The sequence below is a fragment of the Nematolebias whitei genome, chromosome 14 (genome assembly GCF_014905685.2).
Source record: "Nematolebias whitei isolate Nwh7 chromosome 14, NemWhi1, whole genome shotgun sequence".
Classification (NCBI taxonomy): Eukaryota; Metazoa; Chordata; class Actinopteri; order Cyprinodontiformes; family Rivulidae; genus Nematolebias; species Nematolebias whitei.
The window spans coordinates 11,112,460-11,129,298 of record NC_056511.1 but is presented as its reverse complement, the minus strand read 5'-3'; the positions used below and the strand labels follow the sequence as shown (position 1 = coordinate 11,129,298).

The 16,839-nt window shown below is 39.7% G+C and overlaps 1 protein-coding gene across 1 annotated transcript in view; it reads left to right on the top strand.

The window, feature by feature from the left end:
* The first annotated feature begins 2,546 nt into the window (after positions 1 to 2,546).
* Positions 2,547 to 16,839, top strand: part of tcf7 (transcription factor 7) — a 77,599-nt gene continuing 63,306 nt past the window's right edge. The window contains exons 1-3 of the mRNA XM_037687866.1: positions 2,547 to 2,817; positions 2,967 to 3,036; positions 4,635 to 4,741. Of these exons, the coding sequence (XP_037543794.1) occupies positions 2,644 to 2,817; positions 2,967 to 3,036; positions 4,635 to 4,741 (351 nt within the window). The 5' untranslated portion in view covers positions 2,547 to 2,643. The remainder of the gene's footprint in view (positions 2,818 to 2,966; positions 3,037 to 4,634; positions 4,742 to 16,839) is intronic.

The following is a 16,839-nucleotide window of genomic DNA, read 5'->3' as shown; positions in this document are numbered from 1 at the left end:
TTATTTCTGTACGGTTTTTCATTTTTAGCTATCAGTGTTACATTGTTACGTGTTACACGTGGAAGTTCTAGGTTTCTGTTCTCCTGCTCATAGTTTCCCACAGCTCTTCTGTTTTGCCTTGTATTACTCACCCATCAGCTATTTGCAACTCACTCACCTGCTTTTTAATTGAGTCACCAAGTAGAAAAAAGTTGTTTGTTTTCCTTCATTCTCTGGCAGAACCTCATTTGTAACTCTCTTGTTCTGTCTTTTGTATCTCCACTTGGTTTTATTTTCATTTAATATATTTTTTTTTTTGGAATGAAACCTGCCTGCATCATTGGGTCCATAACCAAACAACCAAAAACATTTGTTACACAATCAGGTATAATGGAAAAAGGAAGTGAAAAATAAACATTTGCTTCTCCCTAAATCAAGATGCAAAATTAAGGGTCAAACTTATCACTTGCCTTTTATGCCAGAGTTTTAGACTAACATAATTATGTGTTAAGAAATTAGGATGTTATAGCTGTTTTGGTCGAACCTTGTAAATAATATACAAAATCCCATGCAATACTGTGAGATGTATTAGAGCTTGAAGTGTTGGAGATGTTTTTTAGCTACTTCACTCCAACACTAGCTCAGTAGTTATATAAGTGAACGTGAGTTATAGCAATGTTGGGGTTTGGTAAGTTTGCTCAGCTGAGGCAGCCATGTTGAACTGGGTTGATGCCAAACCTTAATGAGTATATACTGGTACATCCAACGCATGCTTTCTGAGAATTTCACTAAAATCAGTCCAATGGTTCATAACAAAAAAAAAATAATCCTAACGAAGTGTTGACTCCAGCAGTTAAACTTTAATGCAAGGATACAGCTCTGCATATTCGTTCAACCTTTATTTATACAGGTTAATTCCATTGAGTCTCGGGGACTCGTAGCGCTCAGAGTAGATGTTGTGAATGACTCTTAACTACTACCACACAAATTTTTTTGTTTAAAATTGATTATTAAAATTAAGGTCTATAATGAAATTATCAGTCAGAGTCAGAGATTCTTTATTGTCATTCGCACCTCATGTGGTACATGTGGCGGAGCGAAATTATGTACACAGGGTCCCAGTTACATCCAATCCAAAATTATAACCATTTATGTTTCTGTTGTCAGTTGGCTGTGGTGTCCATCCTAAATTGGGTTGACTCCAAAAGTCAATCAGTCGTAGATTTCCACCTAATGGTTCCTTTCTGTTTGGTAACTCTAAATTGTCCCTAGGTGTGAGTGAGAGAGTGAATGGTTGTTTGTCTCGTTTGTCTCTGTGTGTCCCTGTGATGGACTTGCGACCCGTCCAGGGTGTACCCCGCCCCTCGCACAGTGATTGCTGGACATGGGCACCAGCGACCCCCGTGACCCAAAAATGGAATAAGCGGGTAAAGAAAATGGATGGATGGATGGGTTCCTTTCTGTAAGTTTCATTAGAAATTGCCCAGTGGTTCACGAGATATTTTGCTAACAGACAGAGTGTTGACTCTAATAGTTAAGTGGGAAAACTTTAAAACAGATTTTATGTAATATATTTTTGGTATTAGCCCCGGCTACTTCCACACCAAATTTGAGCAGAATAGCTCTAAAACTGACTGAGTTGTCATTTTTGTGGCAGCCATCTTGAATTTGGCAGACTTCAGACGTCAACCGGGGCGTGGCACCACAGAGGTTAGAGAAGGTAGGCCTGTGATCGGAAGGTTGCTGGTTTAACACCCGACCGACAACATCAAAATGTGGATGACACCCTCATTTGCCCCACCCTGGGCCCCTGAGCAAGGCCCTTAACCCCCACCATCTGCTCCCCTGGGTGCCCTGGATGGCAGCTCTGTACTCCACACAGAGGGCTGTGGTAGCTCGGTGGTCTGGTTGCGTCAGGAAGGGCATCCGGGTAAAAACAATTAGCAAGTCTTTGTGTGAGTTAGTTCGCTGTGGTGACCCCTGAAGAAGGGAGCAGCCGAAAGAAGAAGAGCAAGACGAACAAGTAGAAGAGTCAACCAGTTGCAGATGTGTATCCAAAGATGGCCTTCAGAGTCTTCTTAAAATCCGTCCACTGGCTCATGAGATATTTTGTCAACAGGCAAAAACACAAATCATCCCGCCTTCACCTTTCAGCGGCGGGCGATAACGAACCCAGCTGTCCTGGCGGCGGCGGGCCGTGGATGTTGTTGTGCACGCGGCTCTGGGAGCCATGAATAATGCCTGTTGATGTGAGCGCAGGAAGGTGATGTCTCTTTAAGAGGCTCAGCCCTCTGCAGAATCAAACGTACAACCCCCCTACAAGTCATCGGACCTGTCAATCAAGCGGTCGGCGCCCTTTGAAGTCGGGACTCCTCGCCTTGTCTTGGGCTCAAATGAGCTGTTTGCTGTTGTAGTGAAACATTAGTCTTCGAGCAGCCGGGGGGGGAGCACGCCACATCTCAACTTTTCTCTGTGTGGTGGGGCTTTCTCTACTTTGGAGGCGCTTCAAACTGACGGTATTTATCCGGGAAGTCACTTTTTTTTTTTTTCTTGTCAACACTTTTTTTTTTTTTTGGGGTTAAATTTCTTTTGAACTTTGTTTTTTTATTTTTTATTATCGTATATAAAAGTAGAAGGTGCAGAGGGGTGGGGGAAGTGGTAGACATGCCTCAGCTCAGCAGCGGCGGAGGAGACGACCTGGGAGCGAATGATGAGATGATATCGTTCAAAGACGAAGGGGAGCAGGAGGAGAAAATCCAGGAGAACGCGTTCACGGAGAGGGACCTGGCCGACCTCAAGTCCTCCCTGGTGAACGAGTCGGAAATAAACCAGAGGGAGGTAGGTGGGAGCAAACGCGTCTGAAGTTCCCGATGGGGCAGAGACGTCCCAAGAGAAACCCGCTCGGAAAGCGTTTAAAGTGTCTGCGTGCTGCTGGCACGCGGGTTTCTGTTGGTCTCACCTCTGTCCGTGTCTCTGTCCCTCCCCAGGCGCTCAGGCGGGGACAGCAGGGCGAGCAGAGGGTCTTCCCGGACAAACACCGACAGCATCTCGACGGAGGTACGACCAAAAAACACAAAAACATCTCTCCAACTTGCTCCCATCTGATTTCAGAGACCAAAAGGGGTAAAAACAAAACACCCGCCGTGTGAAAGTAAAAAAAACAAAAAGGAGGTATTTTGGTCACGAGGGCACGTGCTGAAGCTTTAACTTCAAAGACTTGAAATACATGTGTCAAACTGAAGGCCCCCGAGCCAAATCTGGTCCTTTTTAAACATCTTATCTGGCCCTCCCAACACTACTGTATGTTAAATGCATTTGTTTTTTTAATCTTTTTCTCATTTTGCTTAAAACATTGATAGGTTTAGTTCAAGCTTATTCTCATTATTATATAGCATGTAGAAACAACAAAAAGCAGACCAAAGTGCTTTACAGTTTAATCAAATTAAAGTGAAAACAAGGTTGAAAGGTTGAGTTTTTCAGTCATCTTTGATTTCGGATGTGGAAAGAGCAACAGTGAATGTAAAATGAGACCGATGGAACTGCAACCACGAAACGACGTCGGGTATTGACTGAAACTGGACAGTGGCTTTGGCCCCTTTTGTAACTATTTGACACCCTTGAGATGTCCAAATTCCCACCTCCACTAAAAATAAAAAAAAATTTAATAGCAATGATTCTGCTCAGTAAAAGTACACTATTTTAAAGTTTATTCAAAGTTTCAATAAAAAGGTAAAAGTATTTCATTAAGAATGGTGCAAACATTCCAGTTTTATTTGTATTCTAGAGACTTTTTAATAGTTTTCCACGAAGCTTTAAGACTTTTATCTTAGTTTTTTTTTTTTCCTTTACCACCCAAAAAGAACAGAGTGACTTCCCTTCCTCCATGTAGGCACGTTTTGAAAGTGTATACTTCACTTGGCAGCGTTAATTATAGGTTGTAGTCGGTCGTGGAACTCATTTCAGGCTTCGGTAAAAGGGGAAAAAAAAGTTACATTATTATCCTTCGAGTGAAATCTTCCACCTCGTCCAGATTTGTGGTTCATTTAGGTTTTATTTGCAAATTGAATTTGACATTTACCCCCTCCCAAGTTCGTGTTGATTGTATTATTTCTGAGTCTGTCCGCGATAAAAGTTTTAATGACGACTGATGCTGGCGTTTTGTCTCGTAGTTTCATTTGTTGCAGGTCGTCCTATCTGAAAGGCCTCAGGCTCTATAGTCGGGTGGTGGTGAAAATAAACACTCAGGCTCCTGAAGTTCACGCCTCTCGAGGCTATAGGTGACAACTGTCACCCCCAACACCCCCCTCCTCCCCCCCATAAAGTATTATATCACGTCTGTGCTCAAATGAGGATATAAACATGATGCAACGGCTCAGTAATCGTTCACCTGCTTTGCACGCACGTTTATTTTGGATGTCTGCTTTTTCTTTTTGTTAAACCTCTTAGCCGTGTTGCGCGAGTAAGTGTCACACGCTTTATTTACATCCTCGCATCTAATTTTTTCCATCCACAGCCCTAATAGTTACTTTTGCAACTTTTTATTTTACCTTAAAGTTCATTTTTAAGCAATACCGTTCTCGTGTTTAGATTAAAACCTTAATTTAACCTTCTATTTTATAACTATTGTTTACTTTTTTCTTTTTTTTTTTTTTCAGTGTCGAAGCAGCAAGATGGAGGCATGTACAAGTCGCCGGCGTATCCAGGCTACCCATTCCTGATGCTGCCAGACCCTTATCTCCCCAACAGCTCAGTTTCTCCATCTGTAAGTCCAGTTTTGGTCTGTTTTCACTTCTGGATGCTCTGCAATGCTCACTGCTGTCACTCACTGAGGGAGATCATGTCTGCCCTTCTTATTTGCTCCTACAGGCCTCCTCTTTTCTGTTATTTTAACTTTCAACTCGCATGTTGTGGTTTTGAATTTTGACAACATGGGGTTTTGGTGATCCTGCTAAAGGAGCTCATAATAACAGAGGAAATAAGAAAAAGAAAAACACTCGAATGAAATGGAAATATTTTACATTAAAGCCTATACATTTAGTTATTTCAGTAAGTCCAAACATGGACTTAAACATTAAGTGTGTTATTTTCTGCTATTTTTATAAAGTAAAGACATTTTATGTTTAGATTTTGAATACATTTAACGTATGCTGTGCAGAAAATGTCCTAAAATCAGTGAGTTTTTCGTCCCTATAAGATCCGATCACTGCACTGTTGCTGCAACCAAGAAGCATAACATTATACAGAATTTTAAACGCCTCTCCTTTCATGCAGTGTTATATTCAATTATTTAACATCAGCTGTATGAAGGTTATAATGATGTCCACTGACCAATAATTAAAAATACTTGTAAATACCTTCTTATTTTATTTTTTTTTTTTTCAAATCTCAATGCAGAACTGGTCATCTTCTTGTACACAAACTGGTTAATTTTGGTTTAATTAAGGCTGATCTGAGATCAGAGGGGGCAACAGATTTGACTCCGTCACACAGATGCGACAGTCGCCTCTCTGCAAGTCGATCGCAAACCTTCACGTGCTCTGACTTGTGCTGAAATAAAACTGCATCAAAAACGGAGTGAAATCTGTTCAAAGTGCTGCAGCTGGAATAAGCTTGCATTTGTTTATGAATTGCTAAAGCTAAGCAACTTTTAGAATTGTTGCACGTGATGTTTTTCCGTCTCTTCACGCCGAGCATGAAGAGCGTTGTCTCAGCCTTGGTAATACCGTAGATCAGTTCAACCACTGAAGCAAGCACCAAAAACACTTGGGGGTCGGTTTTAAGAAGCCACTATGGGTCATCTGATCTCATATCTATAAAGAAAACTGACAATGTTCCTTTAAGTCATCTGTAAACGACTGCATGCTGACAAGCTGCACTAAAGAGAAGCAGTTTTAACTAATTTATAGTTTGCCTTCTGCGTAATCCTGTTGTTTGATTGAACTTACAGCTTAAACACAAAATACTTTTCTGAACAGCTTTAATTTAAGACACAAGAAATTAAAGCCCTGCTGTAGCCCATATTCCAAGTTCTTGTTATCTTGAAGATACTGAGCAGCTGAAAAGTTTATTTAACTTCTGTTTAAACAAAGAAGTTGAGTAGTGACACATTATGTTTGTGTTTAAATATGTTTATTAGTTTCTGTGGAGAGCAACACGAGTTCAGCGCTTTTGTCCTAGCTTTTTCTCTTACCGCCCTTCGTGTTGGTTCATTTTGAAAACGTATAAGGATCTAAAAAAAATCTTAAGTCGTTGCAGACTCTTCTAGGAAAAAATCATTTCAAAGCTCAAGTTTTCAAGTTCCAGCTTGTAGATTGAGTGTTTTCTTATTGTTGCTGTAAAAGTTAAATCTTGTCATCTTGTTGCTTTTACATGTCGGTCAAGGTTTTGTTCACTTCACAGTAGTTGGAGTTGCTCTCAGAGAAAATAAAAAGTTCAGGTTGTGTTTAATGTTTTTTTTTTTTTTTTCTTGGAAAGATAATCCTTAAATTAGAATTCTTGTTTACATGTTTTCCTGTCGAAGTTGTTTGTTTTGAGACAAGTGCAAGTTTGCACACCAGCATCTCGTGTTTTCTCTGAATCAGTTATTCAGACTCTAACTCCATGATTGAGGGGATGTGACTGATTAAAATATGAGTGTGTGTCTATTTCTCCCTGAATGTACTTGTCGATGCATAAAGCTTCACATCTGGCGTCATGTTTGACAAACGCCGTGAGCAAGCGTGATGGTGTTCGTAGACTACACGAGTATTTGCTCTCCTCTTTTTCTTCTTCCCCGTTCAACCCTGGAGTGCCGACCGCAGAAGCCTCGCAAAAATCGCTCGTATTTGGAGGGAGCGACGTGGAGGTGGGGGGGAGGTTGTTATTGCTGCTGCCAAGATAAAGAGCACTTTCTTTCCCTGTGTGTCTTCGAGACTCCACACAATGCTCACTTGTTGCTGCTTCCCTTGTAATTAGCCCGCTAGTTGTGAGGCAGAAGCTGCGTTTCGGGCCCCAGCTACCTGCCACTTGAAAGGGGTGAGAACAGTTGTGGAACGGGTGGTGTGGTGGGGGGTCTGCGATGATTATGGATGGAAGAGATGAATCAGAAACTATAGGTCTCGGAGACTGACAGGGAAAATGACTGCTTTTTTCTTGTGTTGTGGTGTTAGCATGACACATGTTGCGTTTCTGTGCGTGTCCACGTCTGATGCTGAGCTCTCCCGACTCCCCTCTGGTTCTTTCTCATTTTCAGAGGATGTTAGATGATCCTTAGACAAATATGTTTTTGTGTCAAACCTCAGCAATATTTAATTTAATTGCAAGAGTGAAACGTAGGTTTCACTGAACTTTTCATCCCTTTTCTTAACAGTTACTTTGATTTGGTCACCTTGTCTGCCTAGTGATACGACTAGGACTCCAAGCTGTGTTTATCAAACCAGGATATATCTTAAAAATTTTCATTTGATGGCTTAGATCCAGGGTCTGCAATCTTTACATTTTAAAATGGATCAATTTGACCAACTTTCCCCACTAAATAAAGCTTTTATAGAGCCACAAAATACTTGACCTTAAGTAAACCACGCCTGGTTTAGATGATAGAGATGAACGAAGATGGGGTGAGGAAAACATGGGTTTATTGTAAATGACATCATTTTTAATTTTAAACAACAGCATGCACATTGCACATTATTTCCATATCATTCACTTATTTGATTCCATATTTATTTACTCCAGAGTCCTGACCTAGATATTGATAGATTCAGTCCACATCAGACTAGATTACAATTGATCTCATTTGGCTCAGCAGCATTTCAAGTGCTGAAGTAGAGCTGGACGATGTATCGACATTTTAAAAACATCAATATAATTTTTTTGCGATATAAGTTGAGACTATCTCGATATGTAACAATATAGTTTTACACTTGGAAATCCTCCTGCCGTCTTCTTTCTCCCACTCGCCTCCCTCCTCCCTCCTTGAACACAAACACACAGCCCTCAGCCACGCTCCCCCTCCCCTTCCTTCTTCTCCAAGAGGTGGGCAGGCAGCAGAGGAGACGTTTAGCGACAGTAAACATGAGCAGCTAATGTGAATTTATCTATATAACCTGTAAATTGGTTTGTATATTTAGACTTTTTTACCTTGTGTACCATTGTATAATTATATTGTTCTTTTCTACACTTGTATACAATTTACTTTTGTACCTGTTAATGTACCCCTGGCAGACACTTGTTGGTAAAGTTGATAAAGTTTTGTAATAATTTTTTTTTTTTTTTTTTTTTTTTAAAGCTGGGCGTGTGTGGAGCTACAGGTCCAACAGACTTGTCTCATTCCTTGAAATAAACCATGGTTCAGAACTCATTTAGCCGTAGTGTGCCTTTTAGAGGAACAGAGAGAGGTAGTAACGCGACATTAATAAATCAGCAGTTTATCATCACCAAAGATACGGTCCTTAGTGGCTACCAAGACGGCTAACGCTTTAGCCGTCTTGTTCCACAACTGAGACGGGACCGTGTCTTAGCTATATGATAAAGCTGCTGATTTATTAATGTCGCGCTACCTCTCTCTGTTCCTCTAAAAGGCACACTACGGCTAAATGAGTTCTGAACCGTGGTTTATTTCAAGGAAGGAGTTGGGTCTGTCTGAGCTGCAGCTTCAAGGTTCCAAGTGGAGGCTCATTACCGCAGTTCACACACGCTTACTCACGTGAAGGCGGTACAGCTGAATGGACTGCACTTGCATAGAGCCTTTCTATCTTATCAAGACACTCAAAGCTCTTTACAACACAATCTGTGCATTAATTTACCCATTCATGCCCTCTACTAGATCTCTACAAAGAATAATCAGTGCTTTATCACATTCATACACCGATGGGACACACATTAGAGGCAGTGAGGAGTTCAGTGTTTCACTCAGGAACACTTCAGCATGTAACTGCTGGTGGAATCGAACCCCCAACCCTCCCATTAGACGACGACTGCTCTAGCCTCTCAGCCACAGCTGCTCCCAGCTGAAGAGGATTATTATTTAATATATGTCAATAGTTTATTTTTAGGCATTTATTTTGTACAGTTACAGCTGTTGTTAATAAATGTGGCTGTGTGACAACTGGGACAAAATTGACTCGGAAATATATTTTTGCTAATTTATGGAAAGAAAAAATATCAAGATGTATATCGCGATTTATCTGAAAAATATCAAGATATAAGTTTTGGCCCAAATCGCCCAGGTTTATGCTGAAGGGAACTTGGTAAAAGTGGAAAATCAAATCAGTAAATACATTTGATAAAAAAAAAAATTGATCACAATTTCTAAAGGAAAGACATGTTCTGTTTTCATCACCTGTTAGACAGCTATGATGCTTCAATATTTTGTCCTATTTTGACTCAGAACCACTTCATTTACAGCCAGGGAGGGACTAAGCAAATAACAATTTCTCTGAATTTTTGTTTGTTACTGTAAACAGTTTGAAACTGCTGAACTCATTGTGAGAGCATCAGCTGAGAGACTGAAAGTCTTACAAAAAGTTCAACAGTTTTCTTTGGGTTTTCCTCCCCTGGGTGAAACGTGTTGGTTTATGTCCACTGCAAAAGTCAGGTCTAGAGTTTATAAGTGGGTTTTGTTGCTTTGTTTTTTACTTTGTGTAGCTTCAGTTTGGCCACAAAAACAAGTTTCCCAGAAATAAACTGTCTGAGAAACCCAAATGCAGCTGAACGACAGCTGTTATTGGTCTAAAATATTGTGCTGTTTTTACGTTAAACTAAAACTAAAACAGTGTCTGAAATCAACATTACAAAGCATTTGAACTCTGGAGAGGCAGCTGCAAAATGTCTTCCCTTCTTATTCCATTCAGCGGTAATACTCGTATTACATCACATCATGGGACATGTAGCTGTTGTCACGGTATTAGCGATATCAGCCATCCTTTCAAGGGAAGTGGTCAGAGAAAGAGATTTGTGGGATTTAGAGATGCGACTAAACTCCCTCGGCTTGTTGTCTTTGGATAAAGCTTTATCTGGAGAGTTGAAACAGTGTATAATATGCTTGTGTGTTTATGTTTGTTACAATAAGCATGTGTCTAAGAGACTTTTGGCACGTTGTTTGTATCTTCATCTGCATGCTTTCTCCACAAGATTGTTACTAATGCTTGGGTTTGTATCCAGAGTTCATTAGTGTGCTAATGTTTACTGTGTGCGTTTGGACTGTACAGATGCAGCATGTATGTCAAAACTCTGCTAGTTGTGTGTATAATGCTGAGCATTACAGTTTTCCAGGGACTTAAATGTTTGGGTTTATATACAGAGTTTTCTTTAATCAAATATCAACGTATCTGTTCTCTTCTGCCCTGCCCCAACATCTGAGCTGGTTTTGTAGCATCTGTCCACTTCAATTAAATTTTTTTTTGTCATTCTCCTGATTTTTGAGAGAGCGTTTTGATTTTGGAATGAGGATTAAGGAAATGACAAAGCTAGAGTGTTGGCAATATGTACAGCTCGATCTGTAAGAAAAACAGTCTATTTGAAACTTATTTTAGACCAAAATCTAAGTGAACATTTCTCCTGTGAGTCAAATTCTTCAGTGTTGTTCTATATTGTATTGCCTTATTACTAATAGCTGATGTTTCTCTGTGCTTTAGAAGTTTTTTGTTTTGTTTTGTTTTTACTGAAGTTTAGGAAATAGAATAAATAGAAACTAATAAAAAAGACAAATAACAGTCAAGGTTTAAAAACTATCCATTGATTTACATCGTTATAAAGTGCTAATGCTGCGCTGTAAGTAATACGAGCTTACAGATCATTTTAAATAAAGATTTCTGTGCTTCCACTGATGACAGAGTGCAGTTTCTCCAATAAAATGTACTAGTGGGCAGCAGTGTTGCTATCAGAAAAGGAGGAGGTATTAAAGATATGCATTCTTTGTAGGGATGCGCGATATTATCGGCACAGTATTGTATCGGCCGATATTAGCGATAAAGTTAAATATCGGCCATACCATCAAAATAACTTACCGATATAAAAGGCACTGGTTTTTTTTTATATACATCATATATTTATATAGTGTCACATCATTTTCAATCCCCTTTTTGGCATCTGCATTTAGTAGCAAGCCAAATTGACAAAGATCATGCAGAATAATGTAGTATTTTAATTCCACAGCAGAGAAAGCTATGTAGACTCTGTAAGTAGGTCTAGGGGGAAAAACAATCCAAGTATGAAACAGTTAGTTTCAAGTTAATTTTATAAAAGAAGCTACTCTTCCTGCTTTCACCTCAAAATAAGTCTACAAATCAGTTGGGTTTTTTATTTTTTTTTCGCAGCAAATGTGAAATTGGTGAACAGCCAGACTTCTTTATGTAATGACAGCGGAAATTACGTACAAGGTGTTTAAAACAAAATGGTTGCCTCACAGCTAAAACAAAAATAATTGGTGGTTAGTGGTAATATTTTTTGAAACCCAAGTGTTAAACCTTTACTGATACGTTTAAAAACACCTTATTGTACTTATAATGACAGACAAAACCAACTAATGTCTTTAAAGCAGCAAAGCTTTCAGAGGATTAAATAGATGGTCAGCACGTGCCTGATTTACCATTATCTGCACATCGAACTTAATATCTGATTTTTGGTCTTATATAGATTTATTCAGTGTCAACGAGGCTGTGAAACTCCCTGTGATGTGGAAGCTGTGGTCACACAAAGATGTAAACGAACTCCGAAGACAACCCTTTACACTGAAGGCTTTATTTTTCTCCACACCTGGATGCTACCTGTAAATGACCTTCTGAGCTCGCCAATTTCTTCAGGATAACGCCAAACGTTTGGTTAAATGACTGTTTGGCAGCATGTAGCCAGTCAGTGGAGTTTACAAGCTCATATTTAACTGCTGCTGACGTCTCATTTGAGGGAATTTCCTTCTCATTTGACAACTTCGTTTCGCAAACCAAATTTGAAAATTGACGGGAAGAGTGCTGAGAGGCAGTGTTTGGGGGGAAAAAACGAAAACGGTTCAACTTTATCATCTTTTTTTTATGACTTTTAATAGTCAGCTGAGAGGTTTTATTGTGCAAAGCTTTAGTATTTTTACACTGAAGACTCCCCGTCATGGCTTTCTTGTAACCAAAACAGATTTTCCAAACTTTTCGCATCAGTTTGATGGTTTAAATTTTTGTTTTGTGCTTTCAGACAACAATTAATTTTCTCCTTGCCCTTGTGTCCATCCAGAAATCCTCTGGTACTGACAGGCTTCCCTCCCCCTTTTTTTTTCCTTACTCGTTGTAACTTCCAAAAATTACGAGGTTGATCCTCCAAGATCAAGGGGATGGCGTGTGTGTGTATGTGCATATAAAACTCTAGGATCTTGCCACTTCCTTTTTTCCCATTGTGCTGCCGTGTTGACAGGGGGGTTGCTCAGCCTTCCTCTAGTCTCTCGGTAAACAATGGCAGCAACACAGGCTGAGGCCTCCCTAATCCTGCCTTTACAGACCCAGGGGCTGGGATGAGCTGCGCCGGGGCCTCCCTGCCCCTGACTGCCAATGATAAGGACCCCAAGCACTTGGATTTAAAAGGACCGAAAGAAAATCAGCTTTCACTACAAGTCAAAGATAGCTGGGACCTTTTTTTTTATTTTTCTACATGAACACTCCCTATTTCTAAAAGTAATTTTCACATTTCCTCCCGTTCAGATTATCGCTGTAGAAGTTCCTTAAAGAGACTGATATAGTTTGCAGTATACGCAGGCACTTCTGGGTGTAAGATCTGGCAGAATTTCAGTTTGTCTTTGTTGTAATGTATGTAAGTGTGAGATTATGGTTTTATAAAGTCTTTAGAGTATGTAATGACATGTGGCTGATGCCAAACAGGAGTAAATGTTTCCTTCTGTAAGAGTTTAAGCACTTGCAGAAAGAAGAAAATAAGGCATTGTAAAGAGAACAACTGTGTAATTCCCTCTCTGTGTGTGCGTGCGTTTGTCATTTAGCAAAATATCTAATGAACCAGTGTACAGATCGACAACAAAAAACTAATGGAGTCGACCCCATTCAGGATGGCCACAAAACCTCTTGGCTACAACTCAGTCATTTTTACAGATATTGAGCTAATATTTAGTGTGGTAGTAGCTGAGAATCATGTTCATCACATATTTATATTCTGAATGAAATTCTGAGTGCTAACAGATCACTTAAACATAAAGCGGTGGGGGGTTATAAGTTTAGTTGGGGATTTCTTGTCTAACCTATTTTCTTCAATGTTAAATGTTAAGAGCATTTTTTTAACCAATTCACTCAAGCAAGATCAAAAAATGTTTCACTGATGCATAAAAATATCAGATCTATCATAACACAGAAAACAATCTAGAAGATCATATTTCTTGATTTAAAAAAAAAAAAACTTTAGATGACCACTTTTTTGACAAAATATATAAATAAAAATGATGCAAATGTTCAGCTGATCTCAGGTAGATTTTAGTCGTGCTTCAAAGAGCGAGAATGTGAGCAGAAGATCAAAATAAACGTGCGTGAAGGCTGATAAATACATTTTAAAGGGGGGGGGGGGGGCTAAAGAAGTAAATAGAGTTATTGAGGGAGGGGAAAAGGAGGGAGGAAGATTAAAATACAAATGACCATGTGAGCCTCTTCATCGCCCTGCTGGCTTTGATGTAGCAAGCTATGAAGGCACCTAAAGAGAAATCGTTCAGAAGACTCTTTCAAGAGGCGGAAATGTTTAGAGGAATATCACGAGAGGAAAAAACCCTTTGGATGGCCCCGAGGTGTTTATACCTGTAATTATTCATCCACTTATTTCTTTCCGGCACAGAGCGAAGGTGGGGCGGGGGAAACTGTAGAGCATTAAGACAGCTGTTTTGCAAAGGAAGTGTGGGTTTATTTGATTATTATTCAATTCGTTTTTTCTCTTTGCTGTATAGTGAGACCTGTTAATAAGGACAAATTTAAGCACATGTATTTGTTCAGTTCTTCACACAAAGAACCTCTGAAGAGTATCAAATTAACCGTGATATTGTGCTGCAGCAAGTTTTTAAAAATAACAAGCAGGCTTGATAGCTGGTTACTTCAAGTGGCATTTATTGTAACCAAGACCACATTTTCATAATTCCTCCCACATTTCCTGTCAATAAGAAGATGCTAGAGGTCAAAATTTTTTTATTTTTTTCAATCGATAAACTGTGAAAAAAACCCAAATTGCTTTTGTTCTCGTCTTTGTTTTTAACCGTGAACCATTCCTCCAATGGTCTGTAAGTCAGCATTTTGGGTGCACACTTTTTTTTAAATGTTAAATTACATGCAAATCTGGTTAAATTCAGAGAACGAGTGCAGGATATTTCACATATCAACTTTTACTGCAGAGACAAAAATAAGCCAAATATCCTCATGTAAAACCTGAGAGCTCCACTGATTTTTGTTTCACGTTGCTTTTTTACTCTTTAAGGTGTGTTTTGACTTTGGTTTTTGGGATGGGAAATGTTCTGACGAGAGACAAGTGACGTGTTGAAAGTTGAGCCGGGGACACCTTTTGTTTCGGAAGTCTCTTTATGTTTTGAGAGTGCGAAATTGACAATAAATGCGAGTGAAAGTGGGACCGTTAATCACGGCGCTCCTTCTGGCACTCGACTCTTCTAGCACTTGTTAAATAAAGAGACATCGGAGAGAAACCAAAAGAAAAGAAACCCAACGAGAGGTCAGAGGTTTGAAACAGCAGCTCCTCGCCTGGGTCTCACTGACTTCAGAAGTCTTCGTGAGGTTTATGTGTGTGGGTTTGCGTTTCAGGATGTTGCACCCAGGTGAGTCATTGGACTGCTGAGTGAAATCTTGCAAAGTTTCTCTTGCGTTGTTGACAGAGCGAGCTGTCCCGACCTCCCAGATGTGTGTTCTCAGCTTGCAGTTAACCAGTGACAGCGAGTTCTGTCTCTGTCAAACACCAGCAGTTTTAAAAACTGTCAAATCTATCCCATTTACACTGCAGGATCAATTAGATGCACTAACACAATATTGTTGTTTTTAAAATAACCGAAACCCCTTCTGTTTTGCGAAGACTGTTGATTTTTGGCAAGTCCTAAAATCAACATTTAGATTTTCTGTGTACGGTGTCCAAAAGTCTTTAATTATTGGCATAGAAAAGTTAAACATCCGGTAGCCGGCTCACTTTAAAAGACTTCAAATATTAAACTATACTATGCAGTAGGCCATTCATCTGCATCTAAAAACTGCCTTCTAGAGGAATGTTAAGTGGCATTTCATTTTAGACCAGTAAAATTTTGCTTTGCTTCACTGGCATTGTTTTTTTTACCTATTAGCTCACCAGAACGGCATGCTTTGTCAAGCCGACCATTTGAAAAGGTTTGTGTACACACAGACCCACATCACAAAGTTTGTAGGTTAGTAGGCCGCGTGAATCCCTCCTCCCTCCTGTGTCCTTGGTTGGTGACGAGGACTAAAGTCAAGCAAACGTCCAAAATATGCTTGGAAACATAAAAGATTTATTCACATAATAAAGCTTGTTCATGCATTTATTTTCTTGGAAAACAACTGTTCTAAAGTTTTGGAACAAACATTTAAAATACAAGACTTATTGCAACAAAAGAACAAAAAATCTGTAGACCCAAATAAAAAAATCTCAAAAAGTTAACTTTTTTGATTATAACAAAATCTTCAGATTTAAATCTGAGAATTTTCAATTCATAGTTTCCAAAACAAATGAAGATCATATTACAGGCGTCCGTTTCCTCCTGTTTTAAGCTGCAGCGTCAGCCCCACATGGTGTGTTCTGTGTTTGTGTGTCTACTGTTTGCAGACAGTGTGACGGCCATATGTGAACATAAATGACAATTTGCCTTATGTTCCTCCCCTTTGATCTCTCTCCTGTAAGAAAATTTACGACCCGCACTTGGAGCTGAATGCGTCTTGTTTCCAGATCCAGAATCACACCATCCTTCCAACTTGCATCTAAAACCTTTTGATTGCAAAGCTAGTTAGTTGGTTAGCTAGTTAGCCAGTGTCAAATGTGATTTTTCCTGTCTCAGTGATCATTTAGCTTATAGCTAAAGGTTTACTTTTTTATTTCTCTTGAGATCATGAATGTAAAATTAAACTTTCTTGCAGCTGAAATGAGATTCCTCCGAAGGCTCAGCCTTAGAAATTGGGTGCAGAACTCCATCATCCAGAGTAGGAGCTTGGAGTTGAGATACTGCTCCTCCACATCGACTCCTATAGCTGAGGCTGTTCAGGCTTCTAATTAGGATGTGTCATAGGGGTTTTCTGGTTAGTCCCACAGAGACGAGACCCCCAAGGAGAAATGACGGTACATATCCTGTCTGACATGGGGTTGCCATGGGTCTGGAGAGTCTTGTTTGGGTTTTGCATTTAAGTTTTTTAAATAATGGTGTTTAGCCAGCCAGACGTTTCAGGAGCCATTTTTAATTGGTCAGCTTGTAGTAACAACAAATATTTTTTGGCTTAATTAGATTTTAACAGGCTTAGTGTCTATTCTGGAACCTGATCACTGACTCGCAAACGGTTACGTCAATAATTTGTCTAATAAACTGTCATCAAGTTTTTTTTCACTATGAATAATCCTCTGTTTACTGTATGTACATTAGATGTGTGTGACTGATATTAACGTTCCCTCCTCCGGACATCAGCCGCTGACCTTTATTAACTTAACGTGCACGTTATTAAAATAGTGTTTGTAAAAATAGTCGACCAAAAGAAACGCAAATCCCATTTTCCTCCGCCCCTCTTCACTCTGTGCCCATGGGTCTGCCCAGACCAGCTGGAGCCTCTGGAGCCGCACGAAGCAAGCCCAGCACACATGGCTGTGATCTACAACACACACACACACACACACACACACACACACACACACACACACACA